The 20,676-nt window shown below is 32.3% G+C and overlaps 1 protein-coding gene across 2 annotated transcripts in view; it reads left to right on the top strand.

The window, feature by feature from the left end:
• LOC108909408 (knirps-related protein-like) overlaps window positions 1–20,676 on the top strand; it is a 51,499-nt gene that overhangs the window by 24,805 nt on the left and 6,018 nt on the right. For both annotated transcript variants that reach the window (XM_018713744.1, XM_018713742.1), the window contains one exon: window positions 12,646–12,723. In XM_018713744.1, the coding sequence (XP_018569260.1) occupies window positions 12,646–12,723 (78 nt within the window). The remainder of the gene's footprint in view (window positions 1–12,645; window positions 12,724–20,676) is intronic.

The following is a 20,676-nucleotide window of genomic DNA, read 5'->3' as shown; positions in this document are numbered from 1 at the left end:
GCTAAATACTTTCGAGCTGAGTTTCTCGAGGGTAATGGCTCTACAAAGGGCCTTATAGCCCAGTCATTATAGACATGAAAGAGCTTGTTTCGGGAAAAAAATACTATTAGAAGTTTCTCTGCGGAATATTGTTCGGAAACCTGTTATAAATAAAATATCAAAAAATCAACTCGAGGCTAGTTGGGAAACTTTGTTTTAACAGTGGTCAAAGTTATGGAAAAGTGGTTTTTTGACTCACGTAAAAAAGCTATTATTCATAGCGAAAATAAGTTTATACAAAAAAGTAGGTATTAAATAAACCTATAAAATGAAAAAAAGTCCGATTAAATTCCGATAATTTATTTATGCACAAGAGCTCAAAAATGGTCGAAAATTGCCGTTTTTTTCAATTGCTAATAATTAATGCAATTTTCATCGCAGACACTTGTAATTCACGATTTTTGAGGCTTTTAATAAGTGGTAAAAATTTCAGCTCGAAAGCTTCATTGGTTTGGCATTGGCGGAATTTGTTATCTAAGAAGATGCTATTTTCAATTCATTTTTCCCAAGCTCACAGGCGTTGTAGGGTTTTTGTACCTAAATAGTTGTATTGACATAGGCATTTACTGAGAATTTAGTTTTTCAAATTTAATTTGTTTAAAAATGACTGAAAAAATGTTAATATTTATTGAATTGTTAAGATAATTATTATAAAATAAAATATTACCCTCTTTTCTTTAGTTTTCTTCGAATTTTAAAAAAAAATCGTTGTTGTAAGTTGATTAGAAGCTGAGATAATTTTTTTTATTTATTTAATCGCAGTGACCTTAATTATTAATATTAAGAGCCGAAATTTGGAGAGAGTATACATGAAGAGCTATATTTTCATGTCCTACATTAACATTAAGGTGAATTCAACTATTTAATTTCGAAAAAGAAGATAGCGGCGATGCGTTCTATTACTTGGTCTAGCGAACGAGTAGGGAAGACGAGGCTTAGCATGCGCGCTTAACGATATAATAAATATTAACATTTTTTCAGTCATTTTTAAACAAATTAAATTTGAAAAATTAAATTATCAGTAAATGCATATGTCAATACAACTATTTAGGTCAAAAAACAACTAATGATCGAAACCCTACAACGCTTGTGAGCTTGGGAAAAATCAATTGAAAATAGCATTTTCTTAGATAACAAATTCCGCCAACGCCAAGCTAATGAAGTTTTTGGACTGAAATTTTTACCTCTTATTAAGGGTGCAAAAAGCTTAAAAAAGCCTGAATTACAAGTGTCCGCGATGAAAATTGCATTAATTATTAGCAATTGAAAAAACTACTTTTCCATAATTTTGACCATTGTTTTAACAAAGTTTCCCAACTAGTCTCGAGTTGATTTTTTGATATTTTGTTTATAACACGTTTCTGAACAATTTTCCGCGGAGAAACTTCTAATAGTATTTTTTTCCCGAAAAAAAGCTATAATGCCTATTAGGTCAGATTCAAAAGTTGAGTGAACTTCCCAATTTTTTTTTCTTGAAGTTAAGTGTTATAGTCAATAATGCTAAATATAAAACATGAAATATTTGCAAACGAAATAAAGAATGTTGCTAAGTGATAAGTAATTGATCAAACGGAAAAATTGTCATCATTTTTTTGCTCTAATTACTATATTTACCATTATAACAAGATAGTAACAGCGCAAATTGGAAAAAACAACTGCGGAGCAAGTAGTTCGGAAAAATTTACTTAAATATAGTGCGGTTTATTCTCTCAATAAATATTTAAGAGCAGTCTAATTTGTTTTTCCTGTTCGTAGGAAAAAAATTGACGTCAAACGGTGGTGAGTTACGATATCACGCTTCGTGAGTTCGTCGAATACACCTGTTTGTTGTTCTGTTTGACATTGCCCTATTTATCGCCTCGTTCCACGGTGCAGACGTAAACGCTTTTAACGATATCTGGAATTACCTCCAGCAGAAAGGACTCATCGCTGATAGCAAATATCTTCGAGCGAGATTTACAATTACAGATTAACATCTGATCTCGAATCGGAGCCAGTAAATTAGCGCGGACTTAACGGGCGAAATTTATTGGAAATGGAGTTATGTAATGGAGCATCGACGTCCATTAACCATACAAAATCGCGAATGTCCAGCTCGCAGCCCGCTGCCGGCCATAAAACCAGAAGAATGCCCTCGGAATTCATTGGGATGCATTGTTGTGGCGTTATTTTATGAACCCGCATTATAAATTCATTGGTCATCCATTGTACAGTCGCTCTAGAAATTAATGTCTCAACGAGAAATTACCAAGGCTTTATATTTTAATAAATATTTATAATGCATTCCCATTATGCAATATAAATGCCGAGGTATGTCCCGGTGCTCGGCCACACACTGGTTTCGATGGTGGGTAGACTTCCACTAAATATATTTGTAACGAAATCAAATTGCTTTCTTGGTATGTTGAAGGGGGGCCGGCCGTTGCGAGAACGGCTCCCCAACCGAATTATTATTCATAAAGTTATCTGTATCACTTTACTTATGCGTATCCCACCTTGTCCATTGTTTTGTCAACTCGACATATTGTCGTAATAAATTCTACAGTCAACCGTTCAGGCTTCAACTTCTAGACAATGGAAGCACTCGAGGATGGTACTGTTTCTAAGCTAAAAAACGTCTTCATCCAATGGCCAATACGGTTTTAATTTACTCTAATTTTACTTCTGATTGTGACATTTTGGATATTCTAAGTGCTTTGGAAAAACAAAGGTTAAAGAAACAGTACAAAGCTGAGTAAAGAGGCAACCAAATTTATTATTTAATAAAAAAAAGTTGATAGCTAATATATTTCAGATATAAAATACTGAAAACAAACAGTGCATGCAAAAACGGAACGTCATTCATACATAGATATGGCATGTTTCGGTTGTGTACTCAGGCTACAAGAATCACTAATAATTCTAGAACGCTACTTGATTTAATCGTATCTTCAAATTTTAATATAGTAAATGATACTGTCGCTTTAAATATGGAGGGTATATCTGACCATCATTTAGTTAAATGTACCATGAAGCTAAAAAAGCCAAAATTGTTCCTAAGATTGTTCGCTTACCGTGATTTTTCTCATTTCAATTACGACAACTTTTTATGAAAAAGTGTACCGATATTCACTCTCGTTCTACTCGACATTGTGGCTGGTATAAAGTCCCTAAACATAGTACTGCGCAATATGATCGTTCTTTTCTATACAATGCTGTCAGAATTTACAACTTCTTGCCTACTTATATAAAAAATGCGTCCTCCGTATTTACTTTCAAAAAAACAGATCAAAAGCCTCTTATTTTCATCTCGTTCTATTATTTCGTAATTTATAATGTGTATTTGTCATATTACATTCTATTATATTAATTCCACTTTTTGTATGTTCTTTATGCACTATGTATGCTTATGGTGTTGGTGGTGGTGTTTTCACCTATATAGTTTATATGAACACTACAATTGTTCTTATCTTAAATAAAGACATTTATTATTATTATTTTTATTTGTAATTCTAGCTGCATTCTGTCTCCAAATATTAAATTTGCTTCCACTTTTCAAAATACTCAAAGACGAAGTTTCAATATGAAACAATAATTTATCCTTTTTACTCTACTATAAAGACATAAAGCTTAATCAAACAAATTAATAAAATCTTTGTAGAATTTTGTCCCACTAAATACAATAATTACATAATCACCTTGAATGGCCCAGAATTTCAGAAGTATCTTCTCACAATCTCACACATATCCTAGGCATTACCTCTAGAATAATAGAATTTGGTACCGCGTCCTTTTTGCGACGGACAAATTAATCAAATTACATTGAAAACAGCCGCTAATCACACGGCTGGGAAAACTCACAAGGCCGGGAACCAAAAAGGTACTTAGTACACATTTATTTGCGTTAACACAGTAATTTAATAACAATGTGTATTGCACACAAAGATAATGCTTCGCTGCACTTGTGCAACAGCTTATCAATTTCGAAATCGACGTTTAGCTAAATGATACATAAAATAGAACCAAGGAAAGTGAAAACTATTGTTTACTCTGGGCGATTCTTTTCAGTGACCTAAGCACTTTTAAAATAGGATAGCGACACGCCCCGCTACGGAAATCGTGACGACGTAAACGCTATTTCTTTAAAAAAAAATCGACGACACGTTAGAGGCTTTTGTGCGAGCGTTTGTTTAATTGCGGACACCTTATTGGCTGCAATTATGCAAGAAATCGGCGTTTCGACCTGACCAAAAACGGAGCTAAGCTCAGGATCTGATAAGCCATTGTTGCCGTAGCCAAAAGGGTGCGGGGGGTGAGAGATATCGTGGATTCAGTGAGGCAGAACCTGAACAGATGGCAGATCGGACGAGGAGGATATTTGACACTAGAAGTCGTGATTAACACTGGGTTATTTACAATAATTATTGTCTGGCTGTGAGAAATACATTCACCATTGTCATTGTGAAATTCAGCTAATGTGTGTTATCGATCGCGTTTATCTGATGTATCACTGGCCCTTATATAAAACTCAGAGCTTTCACAATGTCTAATAAAAACTTTACACTGAACTAGCATTCGTTTTGGTTCAAGACGAGTTGTTGTTCCTTAGTCCTTGCAGGAATTTTTAGATAGAAAGTGTCGGATTGTAAAGAAACTCCGATTTTACAACTATGCAAATCCCATTTAGAAACATTTCTCTATTCTAAATTATGGCAAAATTAATTGACAATAAAAAAGAATCTACAGATTATATCTTCTTTTATATACAATGTCTAAATATGCCAAAGAACTAACTTTATAGACGTTGTAATTATTATTTATTACATAAATAGCATTAAAAGTGATACTAAGTACTAATATATTATTTAATACCAAATGATACTGATTTTTTGATAATTAAAAATATGTTTTAAAGTTGACTTTGAATGTAATGTGTATATCCATAAAGTTATGTCTTTACTGTACCTAGACATTCACTGTCAGAGAAATCATAATGTCTTCATCAAACAGATAATAAAAAATGCTTTTTATTGTTAATTGGGCCCAGCTTACTGTCTTGAAATTACACTTAAAACCATAAGAGCTAGCAAAAAAGGACTATATGTTATTTTATAACGATGGATTATCATCTTCGATGTCAGTAAATTCTAGGTCATATTGAACATTAAAATTTGTAATCAAAAATATTCTAATCCATTATTTATTAAACATTTTGGCATTAGTCTATGACGCGTAACGTAATTATAAAAACACAATTTCTATAAGCAAATAGTTTGAAAAAAGGAATCAATTACAGTTTGCCTAACCATTAAAACGTCTGGTCAATTTTCTACATCTCCTCGAAAAAATTAATATTCCCCGAACAGTTGCCAGATGTTTGGAAATATACTTTCATTTTTAGAGCGAAAAGTGTTAATTTGTTCTGTAACTCCGTCCACGGATTTGTGTCAACAAATAGAAATAGCAGCGACAGAATTGGGACTGTGATTAATCCGGATGTGGCGGCAATTAGTACCTGTGTTAGAAATGTTTGAAATTTTTTTATAGCCGATGGTTTATCTTTTAAATTACGAACTTAATATATATAAGAGAATGTCACTTGGTTATTTAAGTAATTTCCCTTTAAAATATCGAGATATTAAGAGCATTCCATAAAGGAAACATTAAAAAGGAATAAATCTTGAATTTTATATTCAATTAGTACTATTTAATTAATAGAAATAGATTTTTTAATAGCCACCCAAAAAGTAATAGCGGATACGCTTATTCTTAAAACAAACGCTGAATCGAATTGTTTTTGAATGCTAAAGTAAAAATATTCCACTGAAGTATTTAGAATATAATTAAATACAAATTAAATCTCACAATGGGTATTCATTTTAGTAATAACTTTTTTATGTTGGTTATACTCATCATTTTAAAAACTTTTTATTGTGTTGTTTTGGGTTAATATGTCCCAATTTAGTTAACCACCAACTTTAATAACAAAAAAGTTATCATGAACTTCTCAAAGACCTATAGAATATTTTTTTCTTCATTTATATATAAAAAACTGTGCCAAAAGAATTTCTTGACATTCTAATATAATTTTCAGTTGTACAAGTTGTCTAGTTGTACTATTGCATTTTTTTATAACCCCAAAAGGACACTTTCTATTTCATCCTAACAACCTACCTAATTAAAAATTCAAGATTCATTTCATAAATTCACCACAGTTATCTCTAAATCTCCCTAACTGCTAAACACATCATAAAAAGATCCGAAACATGTAGATGGCCCCGATTTGAATAATTACGAAAATGAAGCAACTTCCACTTGCTCCAGTTAACGAATATTTTTCACTAGACCGCAACGAAGATGTTACTCTCATAATAGATCAAAAAACTATACTACGGTGCAGTGTCACATTCGGAGGATTTATTTGGAAGCCGGAAGACGTTACGAAATCTCCTAGCGAGTGTCATGTGGCTACCGAGAGCTCTCAGGCTGTGATAGATGAAGAAATATGCATTGGTTTCATAATATAAATGACGGTGTACCCCGATCTTCATCGAATAATTTATTAAATCGGATAATTTCAGTCGTACGAGATGAAGTAAATTTATTATCTTAAATTTGATCAGAAAAACTTTATAGATGTGAAATATCGAAGCAATATTTCAATGGATTTGGTACTGGCACAGGAAATAGTCTTCTAAATCTCTAAACGAAAAATAAATATCCTCGTTTTATAAAATCCATCAATTAAGAACTATTCCGGAACATTGGTAGTCCCAACAATAAGGTTTGCATGAAGCAAGGCAGAATTACTACGACTGCATTACTGCATTTCATAATATTTAGGTAGGAACAGAAGTTTTTGGAGAAAAAATGAGTTTCCTGACAGTATATTTGTATCACTTTCTAACTTTCTTATTAATCATTTCTGTAGCCATGGTTGTAGGAAGCAAAATATTTTTGAAGCACCTCAAGGCAATCATCTAGGCCTCTTTATTTTTCCGTTAGATAAGCACTATTCCTAACATTTTCAACAATTTTATTTCTACACACAATAGATTCGAAAATACTGTACCACATCCATGAAGTCTATAGGCTTTTTTTTCGCGAGTGAATATTGGTGAATACGTCTGACTTGTAGTTACTGTTTCTATCTCTTTTAATCTTACTTCTAACCTTGTCTAACCTGAACAGATGGCGAAAATGTATATATTCACTATTCAGTGATATGTAGTATGTACTTTGACGACTTTGACATATGGGTTTTAACTTCTAACCAGTAACCATAATTTGTCATCATTTATTGCTTCCAGTAATCTAGTGTTGTGGGAATTGGTGTTATATCTCACTATATAATATATGTATTTGCTTCAAATAAAACTGAAGGAATATATCAATGCTTTCTTTGGAATATTTTTAAGTGGCAAATTTAAAAAGCGTGAAAAGTATGTAGATTCTGACGTTGCAAGATATGCGAATATTCGACATAATCGTTATCGTAAGAGAATGGAAGGTTAGGTCGGTTTTTATGTAATTCATACGAAAAAGACTTGAATTACAAATGATTCCACCAATATTATCTCTGGCCTAGGTCACAAAAAAAAAGAGGATAATCCTGAAGCAAAGTGGATTGCAAATATGTCCCATATAAAAAATTAATCTCACCATCAAGTAAAATATTTGCTGTTTCAACGTCTATGTTTACTAAAACATCTGTGCCTCTAGAGTTTAAATTTAAACTGGCCACTTCCACAACCATATCAGAATCCATCATTTTGCTGAACGATTTTTATACTCATTCAAACAAAATGTCAAAAAGAAAAAGGTTAAGTTACCAGCTGACAATACTAGTTGAATATACCAACAGAATATTCAGCTGAAGGGTGAAGAGTTCAGTCATTTGATCTAAACTTGTGACGTCACATAGTAGTTTAAATGACTGACTATTCTCGCAAAAACGTAATATTCACTCATACTACACATACTACAACATACGACTTCACTCGCGAAAAAAAGCCTATTATATCCCAAGTTGACAATAAATTAACAGCGGATATAAAAAAGTGTAACAATATCAATTCCACACACCTCAAGATTGGTTGGAATGGCATTGAGAAAATCACGGGTATTAATCGCTTCAGCATCTTGGCTCATTGGATGATGATAATTGGATAGTTAACATTCATATTGATAACGTAATCATAGGCGCTTGCATCGATTAGATGAGGAACATGGTCGAATTAAGTGGATATTAAATATTAATAGGAGATTAATATGGACTTGTAAGCTGCTAATAAGGATCTTAATAACTGCAATTTAAGATACCGATTATACGACCATGCTCATTTTTTTGACGTTTATCTGTACTGTTTTTGGCTTTGCCGTGTTTAAAAAATAATAAGTACATGTAGCTCTATTTGTGACATACCAGAGCAACTTAATTAGCCAGCATATTCTTTATTAGTATTCTGAGCGTGTTGATCTTAGGATTACAAATTGTAATCCGTGAAAATAACCAAATGACGCCCACTGTCAACGTTATTAACTAAAAAGGTACAGGGTTATTTACATAATATTCTTTTTTGTTTTTCTATCTATGAACAAAATTATAAAAAGCAAAGTTTTAAAGAAACAAATGACTATTGCATTTCAAATGTATATTTTTTTAATGGAACATACCATATTTGTCGCTTTTTGGAAGTTGATATATACGTGTTATATATATTCAACACAATATTTTGGTTTCTACATTATTATAAAAAAAAAATAGTTTAACAGGTGTTTTATAACCCCATTGTGTCCTAATCTGACATCCATGTAGTTCTTTCTATGGGGGATTCTGAAAGATAAAGTAGAAAAAAGAAGATCTAATAATTTACGTGACCTAAGAGAGAAAATATTGACCGAGAAAATTTACTTGTAATATATGTCCTTTATCTAGAACAGGATGGAAGTATTATAAAGCACCATTAATAAGATATTTCTTAATAGAAAATTTAAAGATTTGTTTAGTAAATTTAACAGCGGAAACATACCCACGCAGTGGTTCCAAGGCGGTCTTGATTATGTGCGAGATCAGTAAATAAAGCAAAATATTGTACAAATTGTCGAAGCAAATATATTTCCATCACTGTAATAAGAAAAAAAAATAAATCCGAAATACGACAAATATTAAGAGTGTTCCTTTTAAAATAGCGAAGATTTGCTTTATATCTATCGAAATCCAACAGCCAATTGATTTTTTATGTATTTTTTTAAAGGCGTAAGAAAATTTCCGAAAACTTCTGTCCTTATCACATTTTTCTACACAGGAAAATAAAGGAGATAGAATGTTTTGTGCAGACGCTATACATACATTTCAATAGCAATAGCCCAAGAACGGAACCATGTGTGACACCAAAATTGTTCTTAATTTTTGACATATTTTACTGCTGATTTTTCTTTTTCTACAAATAATCGTAAATTTAATTTTGAAGGAAATTTAAGTTCACTATCTGAATATCAATTTCTAATTGTGTGATTTCAAATCTGGCAATTTAAAAGAATAATTCAATTTAGAATTTATATTAATAAATTTATACCAAAAAAAATTACACATAATGCGTTTACAATCTTCACATTGAATGCCTACTGGCATAAAGCGTTATTTTGTACCTACTGGCAAAGAGCGACTTACTAATCCGTACATACTGTGAAAGCTTGACTTATTTTTGCAAACCAATAAGTTTGACACCGGTCTAACCCGGTAGTACTGCTGATGAATGGACTTAGCTGTTTGCTAGATATTTGAGGTGTAATATTCAATGCCGGACAGGGCCTGTAGCTCGCAGAGAAGTTGTTCCTCATTTCTTTAGTTAAAAATGTCTATGTCAGTTCGCGTTTTGTTATTAATTATTTAAAATCTTCTATCAAGGAAAAAGCTATTTCGTGAAAACGGCGCTCGACACTGTTCCCTTTCAATCAATCCATTGCCTCACACCGCTGAATAAATATCTAAACCAACACGGAATTCGTTTACGGTTGCCCAAAACCTACTCGGCATAAGAAACGCAGACCGTTTTTATGCTTGATTTTGGCGAAAAGCTCCAATAAGCACGGCGTTAGTCACTTGGAGGTCTCGGCAGTGACAAATACAACAATTAACGGTTCCGCTAGCGGCTCAGCACTCTTGATTTCTCGCCCATTTACCGTGTCAGGTTTTGCACAATGTTACACACAGGAACTCTGTGTTACACTTACCATGGTCAATTGATATTTTCAAACGGTGCCAGATAGTTTGATTTATTAGTTTTGTATGTGCGGCTCCATTAACCCGGAGACAATAGTCGGAAGCGGAGTTAACATCGGTTCGATTTAGGAGTTCTTTATTGCATTGTTCGACTCAAGGATTTCGTATGGTCTGATTTTTTTATAACTAGGTAAGATCGCAATCCCAGCTTTTGTGCCCGCTTGTAGTTACGTAAGGCTGTTCTCTTTGCAACACCCCAATCTTCCCCAAATTTTGGCTTTAACTATATTCAAAACATGGGTGAAAATGCATAAAATGCATAAAAAAGTCATTTGTACACATCATCATTTGCTAAAATCATTTCCACAACGACTAATGATTATTATCAACCACTGTTTGCTTTAAGTATCGTCAAAATTTCTGCACCTAATCAAAATTAGTATTATAATCTTTTTTTACAGAAATATTAAAATTATTGTTACAAGCAAGTAAAAAGGCATTAAACCATCTCGACACAACGACGCAAAATGCTTTTAGCAACAGCTATTTTTAATTAGCAAAGCACATACCTATTAATTTTAGAAACTATTACCTGTTGCCCAAAAAAGTTGCCGCGTTATAATTGCTGATTAATTAGGTGAATTGTGTTAATTATATGGACAGAAAAAAAACCTATAGAAATAGACTATTTGCGGTGTTCTATTTGGTAATCAAGGTAATCGTTATTGTATCCATAATTTTGCGTTCGTGGAGCGATTGCCTTGACCATATTTAGAATAAGTTATGAAACTCAAAAGAAACCCAGAGTCATGTTGATTGTTTGATTTCATACAGAAATGACATCAAATTTTTTGCTAATCTGCGAACGAAATAGAATAACGTAAGTTCGCGCGTTGCTACACGATTTTCGTCATTCCCACTATAATTTAAACTCTACCCGGTCGTGATTACATTTAAATTCGTGTCATTTCATATTCCGAAAAGAAACATATGGAATAAATAGGCAGAAGGAGAATAAAGAAATATGTATCATCACAACCATCAAATTACTAAATCAAGTGAATACAATACGTGTATTGTGTAACACAGGATGATTTATCAGGTTTTTATTTAACCCCAAAATTTGAAGGCAAAATAAAAATTAAGTGACCCCATTTACACGAAACAGCAACCTCACTTTTTTGCATTACTAAGTTCTACGTTTTGTAGTAAAATAAATTTTCGAAATACCTGATTCTTGAGGACAGTGTTAGTCATTTCTCAAATACCCAATTTTAATAATGATTTAAATAATAAATTTCTAGGAATTGTTTATAGACCACGAAATATACACTTTTTTTCTGAAGATCTTAATGTACATTCGAATTTGAAACTACATTTCTGCAAATTCTGATAAAATTGCGATTTCCATAGTTTTTTATCGAGAATCAACATCTGCAGACCACTATATAGAAGACATTAATTAAGATTACTTTATATTTAGAAAAAAATTAATAGCAGCACAAATGCAGTAGAATATTTTTATTTGGTTGATAATTAAAGCATTAGTCTTAAGTAAATTTCTGCCTGAAGCCATCTTCCATTTCGAGTCGAGAAATATGTAACCGACCTGCGACAATTTTAACAGTTGTATTGTGATCTAGCTGTTTACCACTCTCGTATTGCTGGCTAACGTAATTAGATAGTGCATTAGCGAAAACTGTTCGGCGTTTAATTGTGTGTGTATGTGTGAGACTAATCTGAAATTTTCCATCTGTGCCATGAACTTGCTTGACCGCAATATACCACGAACCATGTGCCGAGCATGACCCAAAAAACGGTGAAGTACCAAATTAGTGTACCATTTAAGTACTATAATAGTGGCGGTAATCGATGAGTTACGTGTTGCAAGATAAGACACACAGATTTAATAACCGAGGTGAATCATGCAATTTTATCAAAGTTTAGAGTCAGGCAAAATCGCGGTTCCCGAGATATGTACAGCTTTACTAAACTCGTCCTGTGCGCAACATGCGCAGGTCTAGAAGAGAGTCCGCACTATGAGTGACAAAGACAAGAGACCTGAATAGTATAACGTTGCTGCTGGGCAATTGAATCTCGCAAACAAGATGTATTTAGTCAAGCTGTATCTATTACAGGATAATAAAAATGTTTCAAAATTCCTGTTTTTCATTATTTAGGTAAAGCTAATTAAGAAAATGTCACAAGTCAAACTAAAATTCATTCATAAGTAATAAGTTATTGATAAATGAAGAAATTTAAAACAAACGGTATGAATAAACTTAGAACACTAGGATTTTAGTTTATTTTCTATAAATCAGTTGTCAAAAGAAATTAATAAATATGTTTCTTTTGTTATCAGTTAAGTTTCCCTTTAAGTAATAATTTTGCTTTTGTTTCAGATGAATCAAACGTGTAAAGTATGTGGCGAGCCAGCAGCTGGGTTTCATTTCGGTGCCTTTACCTGTGAAGGATGCAAGGTGATTATATTTTTTTATTTCCATAATCTTTTTTTTTTCTTCCACAAAGATGCGACACACTTTTTAATATACAGTTTTTAGTACATATACTGAAATAAAAGAGGTTTCAATTCTATTATTTCTTTCAGTTTCCTAAACTTGCAATGTGCAATATGGGGTATCCCATAAGCACATGATCAAAAAAGTACTGCGATATTCTTTGGCTCAAAAGAAGACGATTTGACCTAATTTTCATTAGGAAAAAATGTCTGGTTCTGCTTTTGACTGTCAAAGTTCTTGAAAAAATATGTGTTTTTTGTAATATCTGGAGAATGTTACTATGGATTTTAATGAAACTTGCTGTGGACTTGTTCCTAAGTAAAACTCATGTTTTGATGAAGCAACCGCGTCCATCTGCCTTGGGCTAGTGGTAAATTCTTGAGTGTCTTGGTACAAGAATCACCAGAACTTTTTATTTGGTCGCTGGAATTAATTCATTTTATTTTTATTGATGCATTAGTCCTTTTTCGAGATTTTCGTGCTCTTGGTAAAAAAAGACGCAAAAAAATTTTTTTCAATTTTAAACAATCATTATCACTACTACTCAAGTACAACAAATACTCACTACAATCTCTACTAGTTTTACTTAGGAACAAGTCCACAGCAAGTTTCATTAAAATCCATCGTAACATTCTCCAGGTATTACAAAAAACATATTTTTTTCAAGAACTTTGACAGTCAATAGCAGAAGAACCAGACATTTTTTCTTAATGAAAGTTAGGTCAAATCGCCTTCTTCTGAGCCAAAGAATGTCGCAGTACCTTTTTGATCAAGTGCTTATGGGACACCCTGTAGAGTTGTATACGGGGTGATTCATATAAAACTGCTCGGGCAGGTAATTTGTTAATGGGAAGAGATTTTTTTATTCTGTAAAAATCAGTTGACAGAGCTTCTCGATGACAAACAAGCAGATTTACAAAGCATATTGTTAAAGAAATTAAAGTTTATAATTTATTTATTTATACTTGACAGTTTAATAGGATTTACACTGAAAGATTTAAAATTAATTATTTTACAGTTTCAGGCATTAAAACTTAAACAAAAATACTCAAACGTTTAAAATGTGTATAAAATTGTTGTAACTCTTGACTGGCATAACTTATTATCTTTGTTATTACAAAATCTAAAAATACAACTCAAGTACAAGTATTTGTTGCTATTGAAAATTTATGATTTTGGTTTAATAAATTGCATTATCCAAATCTTAAAATGTTCTTTAAGTAAACAACAACAACAACGACTACACCACAGCAGTCTATAATGAGAGTATTCCTTCAGAGACTGTGAAGTTTTATTGCATGAAATACTAGAAATTCATTTTTCAGTCCTGAAAACTTTGCTTCGAGAATATTTAACTTGGTGTGATATTTCAAAAACAACAGAATTATGAAAATTTATTTATAGAACACAATTTACTTAGAAATTAGAGTGACGCAGGATAAAATACTTGCCAAAGATACTGCAAAATAAACGTTTTTTGACTTCAGCGCCATCTAAACTTTGCCTGAAGTTTTAATTGGCAACATCCAAGAGCTCTGTCGACTGTAGTGTCCAACCTACACAACGACACGAAAATCACTCCGATCGAACCACCCCTGCGCCCAGCGGTCGTGACCGAACATTTATTAAACTTTGAAAGTTTGTCTCCCCTATACACAAATTCATTACCGATTCTAGAGTAGGATATACGGAAGTTCACTGAGTGTTTGAACTTATTATTTATTATTATCAGTCTGAATTAATAAAAAAAAATATCGTAAGTACTTTTGTATATTTCCTCAGTGTACATTTTACCAATAATGTTTTTTTTGGCTTTTGGTCTAAACATTTTTGTGAAGAAACGTTCTTTTATGAACAACTATTTCGTTTTTGTAAGTTGTGTACTATCTAATCAAGAAACAAGCGGATACTGTAGACCTTCTAACTAACTCGAACAGATATTGGTCCAGACATCCTGCACAAGGCTTTGTCCTGTTTACTCTTCCACACATAAGACCTACATTGTTAACAGTTCTTGTAAATTTGCCCGTCTATAAATAACGCATTGTTAAATTAGTATTGTTCAAAAATATGCGTATCGAATCGATTGACTACGTCTGTCAACTTTCGTTTTTTGTCGCGTAAAAATCGACGTGAGATATGCACACATGAATATTAAAAATAGTAACTGTAAACTCGCCAGGACCTTGAAATTTATAAGTTCCAACAAAAGTTGTCTGTTTGGGCTTGCGTCTTTTCTTAAATCCTTCTGTAATTATTGTCAGTTTCACACTACTAGATCCGCTCGGATAGCCTGACCTTTATCCGAGCTTTTTGCGTCGAGCAACTGATCTAATTCCTTCAATTAATCAATAACCTACCAGAAAAAGACATTAGATTTCTCTGAAATTATCCAGTCCAATAGCCGCCTATTGAAACATAATATACCTACATTAATTTTTACAAAACCTCCGCGGCGATATTGTAATAGTTAAATGACACTCATTAACCTGTTTTAGTTTTACTTATTGCAAAGACGTATCGACCATGTTAAAGTAACTATAGTAATCCATTAAGGATAAGTATAAAATTTCGATTGCTTTTCCTCTATCGCGGTTACGCAAAGCGACACGCAACGCGCGCCACGCGAACGGAATCGCGAATGAGGATGGGGCGTAGAGGAGCGGAAACCTTGAAATTTTTCGTTTTCTTGTTCTACACTCTATTTTCCAATAAATATGATTTCATGCAGTTCAGAATCTTAATTGTTTCAATCTTTGATGAAATATAGAAGATTTCTTGAGGATAGTGTCTATGATTTCAATCTCAAAAAAACTGTGTCTTTGTTTGCAAGAAATTGCTACACTTCCCTACATTTTCAATAATACATTACAATTAATTTACCAATTTATTATTCAAATTTAAGGTTATCTTTTTTTGGAATAAAAATCTACAGCAGTTGCTTCCCGCAGTATCAACAGTTAGAAGTTTTATCTGTGAGGATAAACATCTTTTGCACCTATATTTGTTGTTGTTTGATAGACTTTATTAGAATTTTTTTTGAATTAGCCCTTTAATTAGCCAAAAAAATTAATCAAGACTAATGTAACTGCAGCAAGTGGTTGCAAATTGTATCTAAAATTAACCTGTCCTATTTGTCCCAATTTTTTTGCCAATTTATTGGAGCTAAAAAATATACCTCAGTTTGTGTATTACTTGCAGCAATAAAACTCGGCCATCTTGATTAATTTATTGGGTCAGAGATTGATAAATGTGAAACAGGTTATTATGAAAAATCAATTATGGCGTTTTAGTTATATGGGAAAACAAACTTCTCTCTAAAGCTATTAAATGTTTATAATACTGAAAAACATAAAATTATCAAAACACTGTCTATTCTGACATTTATTACCGTAACATCATCTAATTTATTACTTGTTTGAAAGTTTATACAATAATACAAAAAAACTTAAGTTTTTATGTCAGCGTTTAAATTTTTATCTGTTATGTACTAGAAAAACATTAAATTTTATATACTTTGTGATCAAACTGTGCGTATACAGGGTGTTTGGTAAGTCGGTGCATTCCTTGCAGGAGGATTTGTGATATATTTCCTTAATATGCCATATTCCGAAAACGCTTAGTTTCCGATCCGGGTGTTAAAGTTTTAATAAAGAAATGCAAATTTATAAATATTGCGGAAACCGCTCAGAATAAAATTTGAAGTTTTGACAGTTAACAACAATACATGTTTACGATAAAAATATTGTTTTCTGAGTGCATCATTTCTGCTATTTTTCAAATTATTGAAACCGGATTTCGCCATACAATAAATCGATTTTAATTTTTTTTTTACTTGAAGAAAAACAGTCAAGACACCTTTTCTCTTCCAAATTGAAGAAGGAATTGAAAAATAATTTTTATTTTAAGAAAAATCAGTGACACCATTCTTTACTTTAAAAATATCCAAAGACGTGCCTGTGTGCACGCCACTGGTGAAACTGAAAACAATATTTTTTCGTAAAACATATATTATTATTAACTGTCAAAGCTTGTAAAATTTCATTAAAATATTCTGAGCGGTTTCCGCAATATTTATAAATTTGCATTTTTTTATTAAAATTTTAACATTCTGAAGATCAGAAACTAAGCATTTTCTTAATATGGTATATTAAGGAAATATATCACAAATCACTTATACTATAACCACCTGTAAAGAATGCATGGACTTACCAAACATCATGTATTTTTCGTAGAGAAACAACTATTAAAAATTGAAAGCAACATATCCTTTCTCTTTATTTGTTATTTTGTATGTTCAATGTTGGTTTTTCTGCAGAAATATTTGAAGATATAATGCTTTTACAATAGTCAGCTATATATTCCGTTATTCTAAGAATTGTATTTATTTTATGTATTTTCATATGCAACATATAGAGTCAAAATCCTGCTTCGAAGTTTGCATTTTATGCAAAAGTTTATGCAGCATAAACTTCCTATGGTTTTAACCTGAAGAGTAGCACAGTCTCGATTTTCTATGTTATTAAGCCAACTCAGATAAGTTTAAATTCTTTTTTTTTTTGTAAAATTGATGTCAATCGCTATTCTTCGATATTAGAAATCTAGGTTTGCAAAATATATCTAACACCACAGACAAAATCCCTAATCGTTGATATTGCAGGGAACAACCATTTTATGTCCCAACTAGCGTTGAATTATCGTATTGTCCTGATAAGAGAGCAACAAATACAAGAGATAAATAAGGTAATAATAACATTTTTCCTAAAAAATTATGTTGTTTAACTTTGGTAGAATTTTTTAGGAAACAATTTTTTGAACTTATCTGAATTAGTTTAATATCTCTATTATAAAGTAAAACCTTCTGTTTTATTGGTTGCAGCAACCAATCTCTAAATTTGTGGATATTTTTAGATATTTTCCAGGAACGTAAATATTCCGGAAAAATATTAAGCTCCTAGTTTTTCTAGTACTATCGGACATAAGCAAATTAAAATGTGTGGGATATTTTTTCCATTTTTATTTTCAATCCAGTAACCACGCGACTTATTTGAAAATGCACAGAGAAATACGTAAGTTGCTAATTTATAAAGTATGTGCATAACTAACGAAAAAAATTAATGGAATGATTCCTCGCTTATTTCTTGAAAAAAATTGGTTTTCAGTGTTTTCTTTAAATATAATGAAGTTACAGAAATTGAATTAAGTCCATCAAAATTTTAATTTTTGTATCTTTCCTCATGTTTATGGAAAAAAAATAAAAACTACATTTTTCTTCACGTTTGTCTTGCCATAAATAGGCAGGGAGGAAGCGAAAATATTTTTTTAATTGAAAATCCTCTTTTTTCACGCGTATTTGTGTACACCCCGTATACCACAGGGACGCCGACTGTCAAAGACAAGCGAAGAAGACCATACACAGCGACGACGATTACCAATTTCTCGGACCGCGACCCGTATCCGCCCCTCTACCGTTCCACACTCGGTTGACAATGGGCGAGCTAGCCACCGTGTAATCCGACCGAGTTTTCACGGTAGGCCGGTTCGGAAATCGAAAAGGATGACGTAAACCGGCGCAGGCGTCACGCGCGCCGCCCGAGACAGGACGTGCGTGTTAATGGGGCGCCGCCAGGGACTCCGTCCGCTATCAGACTGCCGCTCTTACGCAAGATTGGGACGAGCGAGCGGAGTTCGCCCGTCGCGATGAGCCGCGGTGATCTGAGGCGGCCGTGGCGTAGGCGGACGCTCGACTGTTTCGCGGATAGCCGGATTTTGGCGCAATGAATAGATGAACTTTCAACTAAAAGCTAGACAAAAGACTAAGCTAGTCGCAAAAAAAAGTTCTAAATCCTAAGGTGATTTTCAAAAGACCCCAACTTAGCGAAAAATGGCCGTAGAACAATAAAAAGAAAAACAAACTGAAGCTTATAGTTTCTAGTTGAAGTGAAAGTCAAAAATTTTTGTCGGTAACCACCTTTGAATGAAAAAAATAAATAAATTTAAACATCTTCATAGTTCAATGGATTTGACACAGTCTGGACATTCTAAGGACCCCCTTGTTACGCCTCTGGTCAAGCGACCTGATAAATTAAGTGTATAATTAATACTTAACTGTAACTAAAGTGAACTACATTTAAAGCTGAACTTGATTTTTAGAATGCAACGAATTTAGTTGAAAATTGCACTTTTGCAACTATATTTTTTTGTATTTAAAAACAATCCACTCGTCTGACATTTCACAACATAAATTTTTTAATAGATCACTTTCAAAATTTCCTGTTGCACATACCAAAACCCACTTTAAATTAACAATGAATTGTAAATGAAACATTTTGTTCAAAATAGTTACCAGGGGAAGTATTGGAAGCGGCACAAAGTGCTGTTTCACAATTAATCCCCAAAAAATCGTCGAGACAGTACCAGATTGCCTACAACGAATTCAAAAGGTGGTGTAGTTCGAATAAAATTCAAAAAGTGTGCGAAGCGGTATTACTGGCATATTTCGAACATAAAATTAATAAAATTAAACCTTCGACGGTATGGTCAGTATATTCTATGTTAAAAGTACACTGAATGCTAAAAAAAATGTAAATATTAGAAAATTTCTTAAACTAATACCATATTTGAAAAGCACATCAGTTGGATTTAACTAATTTTGGACAACTCTTCAGGTCATTTTAATAATTGGGGATTGTGGAGCTTTGAGAAGAGATGATCTACTAATGATAACGATTCAAAGTCGAAGATTTTTTGTGAAGTATGTCAGGGAAAAATGTGTTGGCTTCAACAAAATAAGGAATGTGACAAAAGAAATAACAACTTATCTCAATTTGCCTCATCCGGAAACTTATACAAGACACTGTTTTAGACGTTCTTCCACCACTCTGTTAGCCGATGCAGGGGCCGATATTACCACCATTAAACGAAAAAATGCAAACTATCTTTTCAGAGAAATAGATATATTTTTTAATTTTTAATAAAAAATTATAACAATTTCACAAAGTTAACGTGCTTTTTTATCTTCGTCGTAAAACAAAATTTCTAAAGCAACTTTTCATTATTTTAAAAAATCTATCGAATGGCATAGAAAAAAATTCTTTTAGTGTTAAATCATAAAAATTAACGATTAAAAAATTGAAATTGTTATATTTTTTTATTAAAAATTAAAAAATATATATTTCTCTGGAAAGAAAGATTACATTTTTTAGAGCAGACCGTAAAAAAAATTATAAAATTAATTCATTTTTCTGCTTACTATGATTTTTTAAAATTTCTAAAATCATCCCTTAACTTCTAGCTACCCTAATTCTGTTAATTTTAATAGTACAAGGAAAAGTCATTAGACCATTTTTATGTAGAATTTTACGCTCTACTACTTTTATAAGAAATATTTTTTTCTAGCTCTTACTTCTTCTGGGTTATCTTGAAAAACCTCTAACTTATACCAAAAATTTAGGCAAGTTGACCAATTTGCGATTTAAAGGCTCATTTAAATTGGACTATAACTTTCAGGATCTGGCATAAATTTAACTCACCGCAAAATCGGCACTTCCAATTTACATGTAGTGCAAAATAAATTGTAATCGTTCTGTTTGTAATAGTTACTGTTTTGTATTGAAATGTTATACATGTTACTTAAAATGTATATTGTTTAAATTATTTTGTTTTATGTCATAGATCCAAAAAGACTGGCGTTCTAGAACATAAAAGTATTTTGCAGCTAGATGACAAAAAAGACGCACTTTGTCGACTGAAAACTTAACGAGAAAGTCGACTTTTGATGACAGTTTTCGAAAAAAAAAAAATTATTATCAGCGTTATCAATATCAATAGTTTGTTTTCGCACCATCAGGATTTCTTTCCTTATGTCATTTTTGACGAACGCTTTGCAAATATTTACAAATTGTACCGCGGTAA

Source organism: Anoplophora glabripennis, unplaced genomic scaffold (assembly GCF_000390285.2).
Source record: "Anoplophora glabripennis isolate ALB-LARVAE unplaced genomic scaffold, Agla_2.0 scaffold143, whole genome shotgun sequence".
NCBI lineage: Eukaryota > Metazoa > Arthropoda > Insecta > Coleoptera > Cerambycidae > Anoplophora > Anoplophora glabripennis.
The sequence above is the reverse complement of the archived record's forward strand: the minus strand, read 5'-3'. Positions and strand labels throughout refer to the sequence as shown.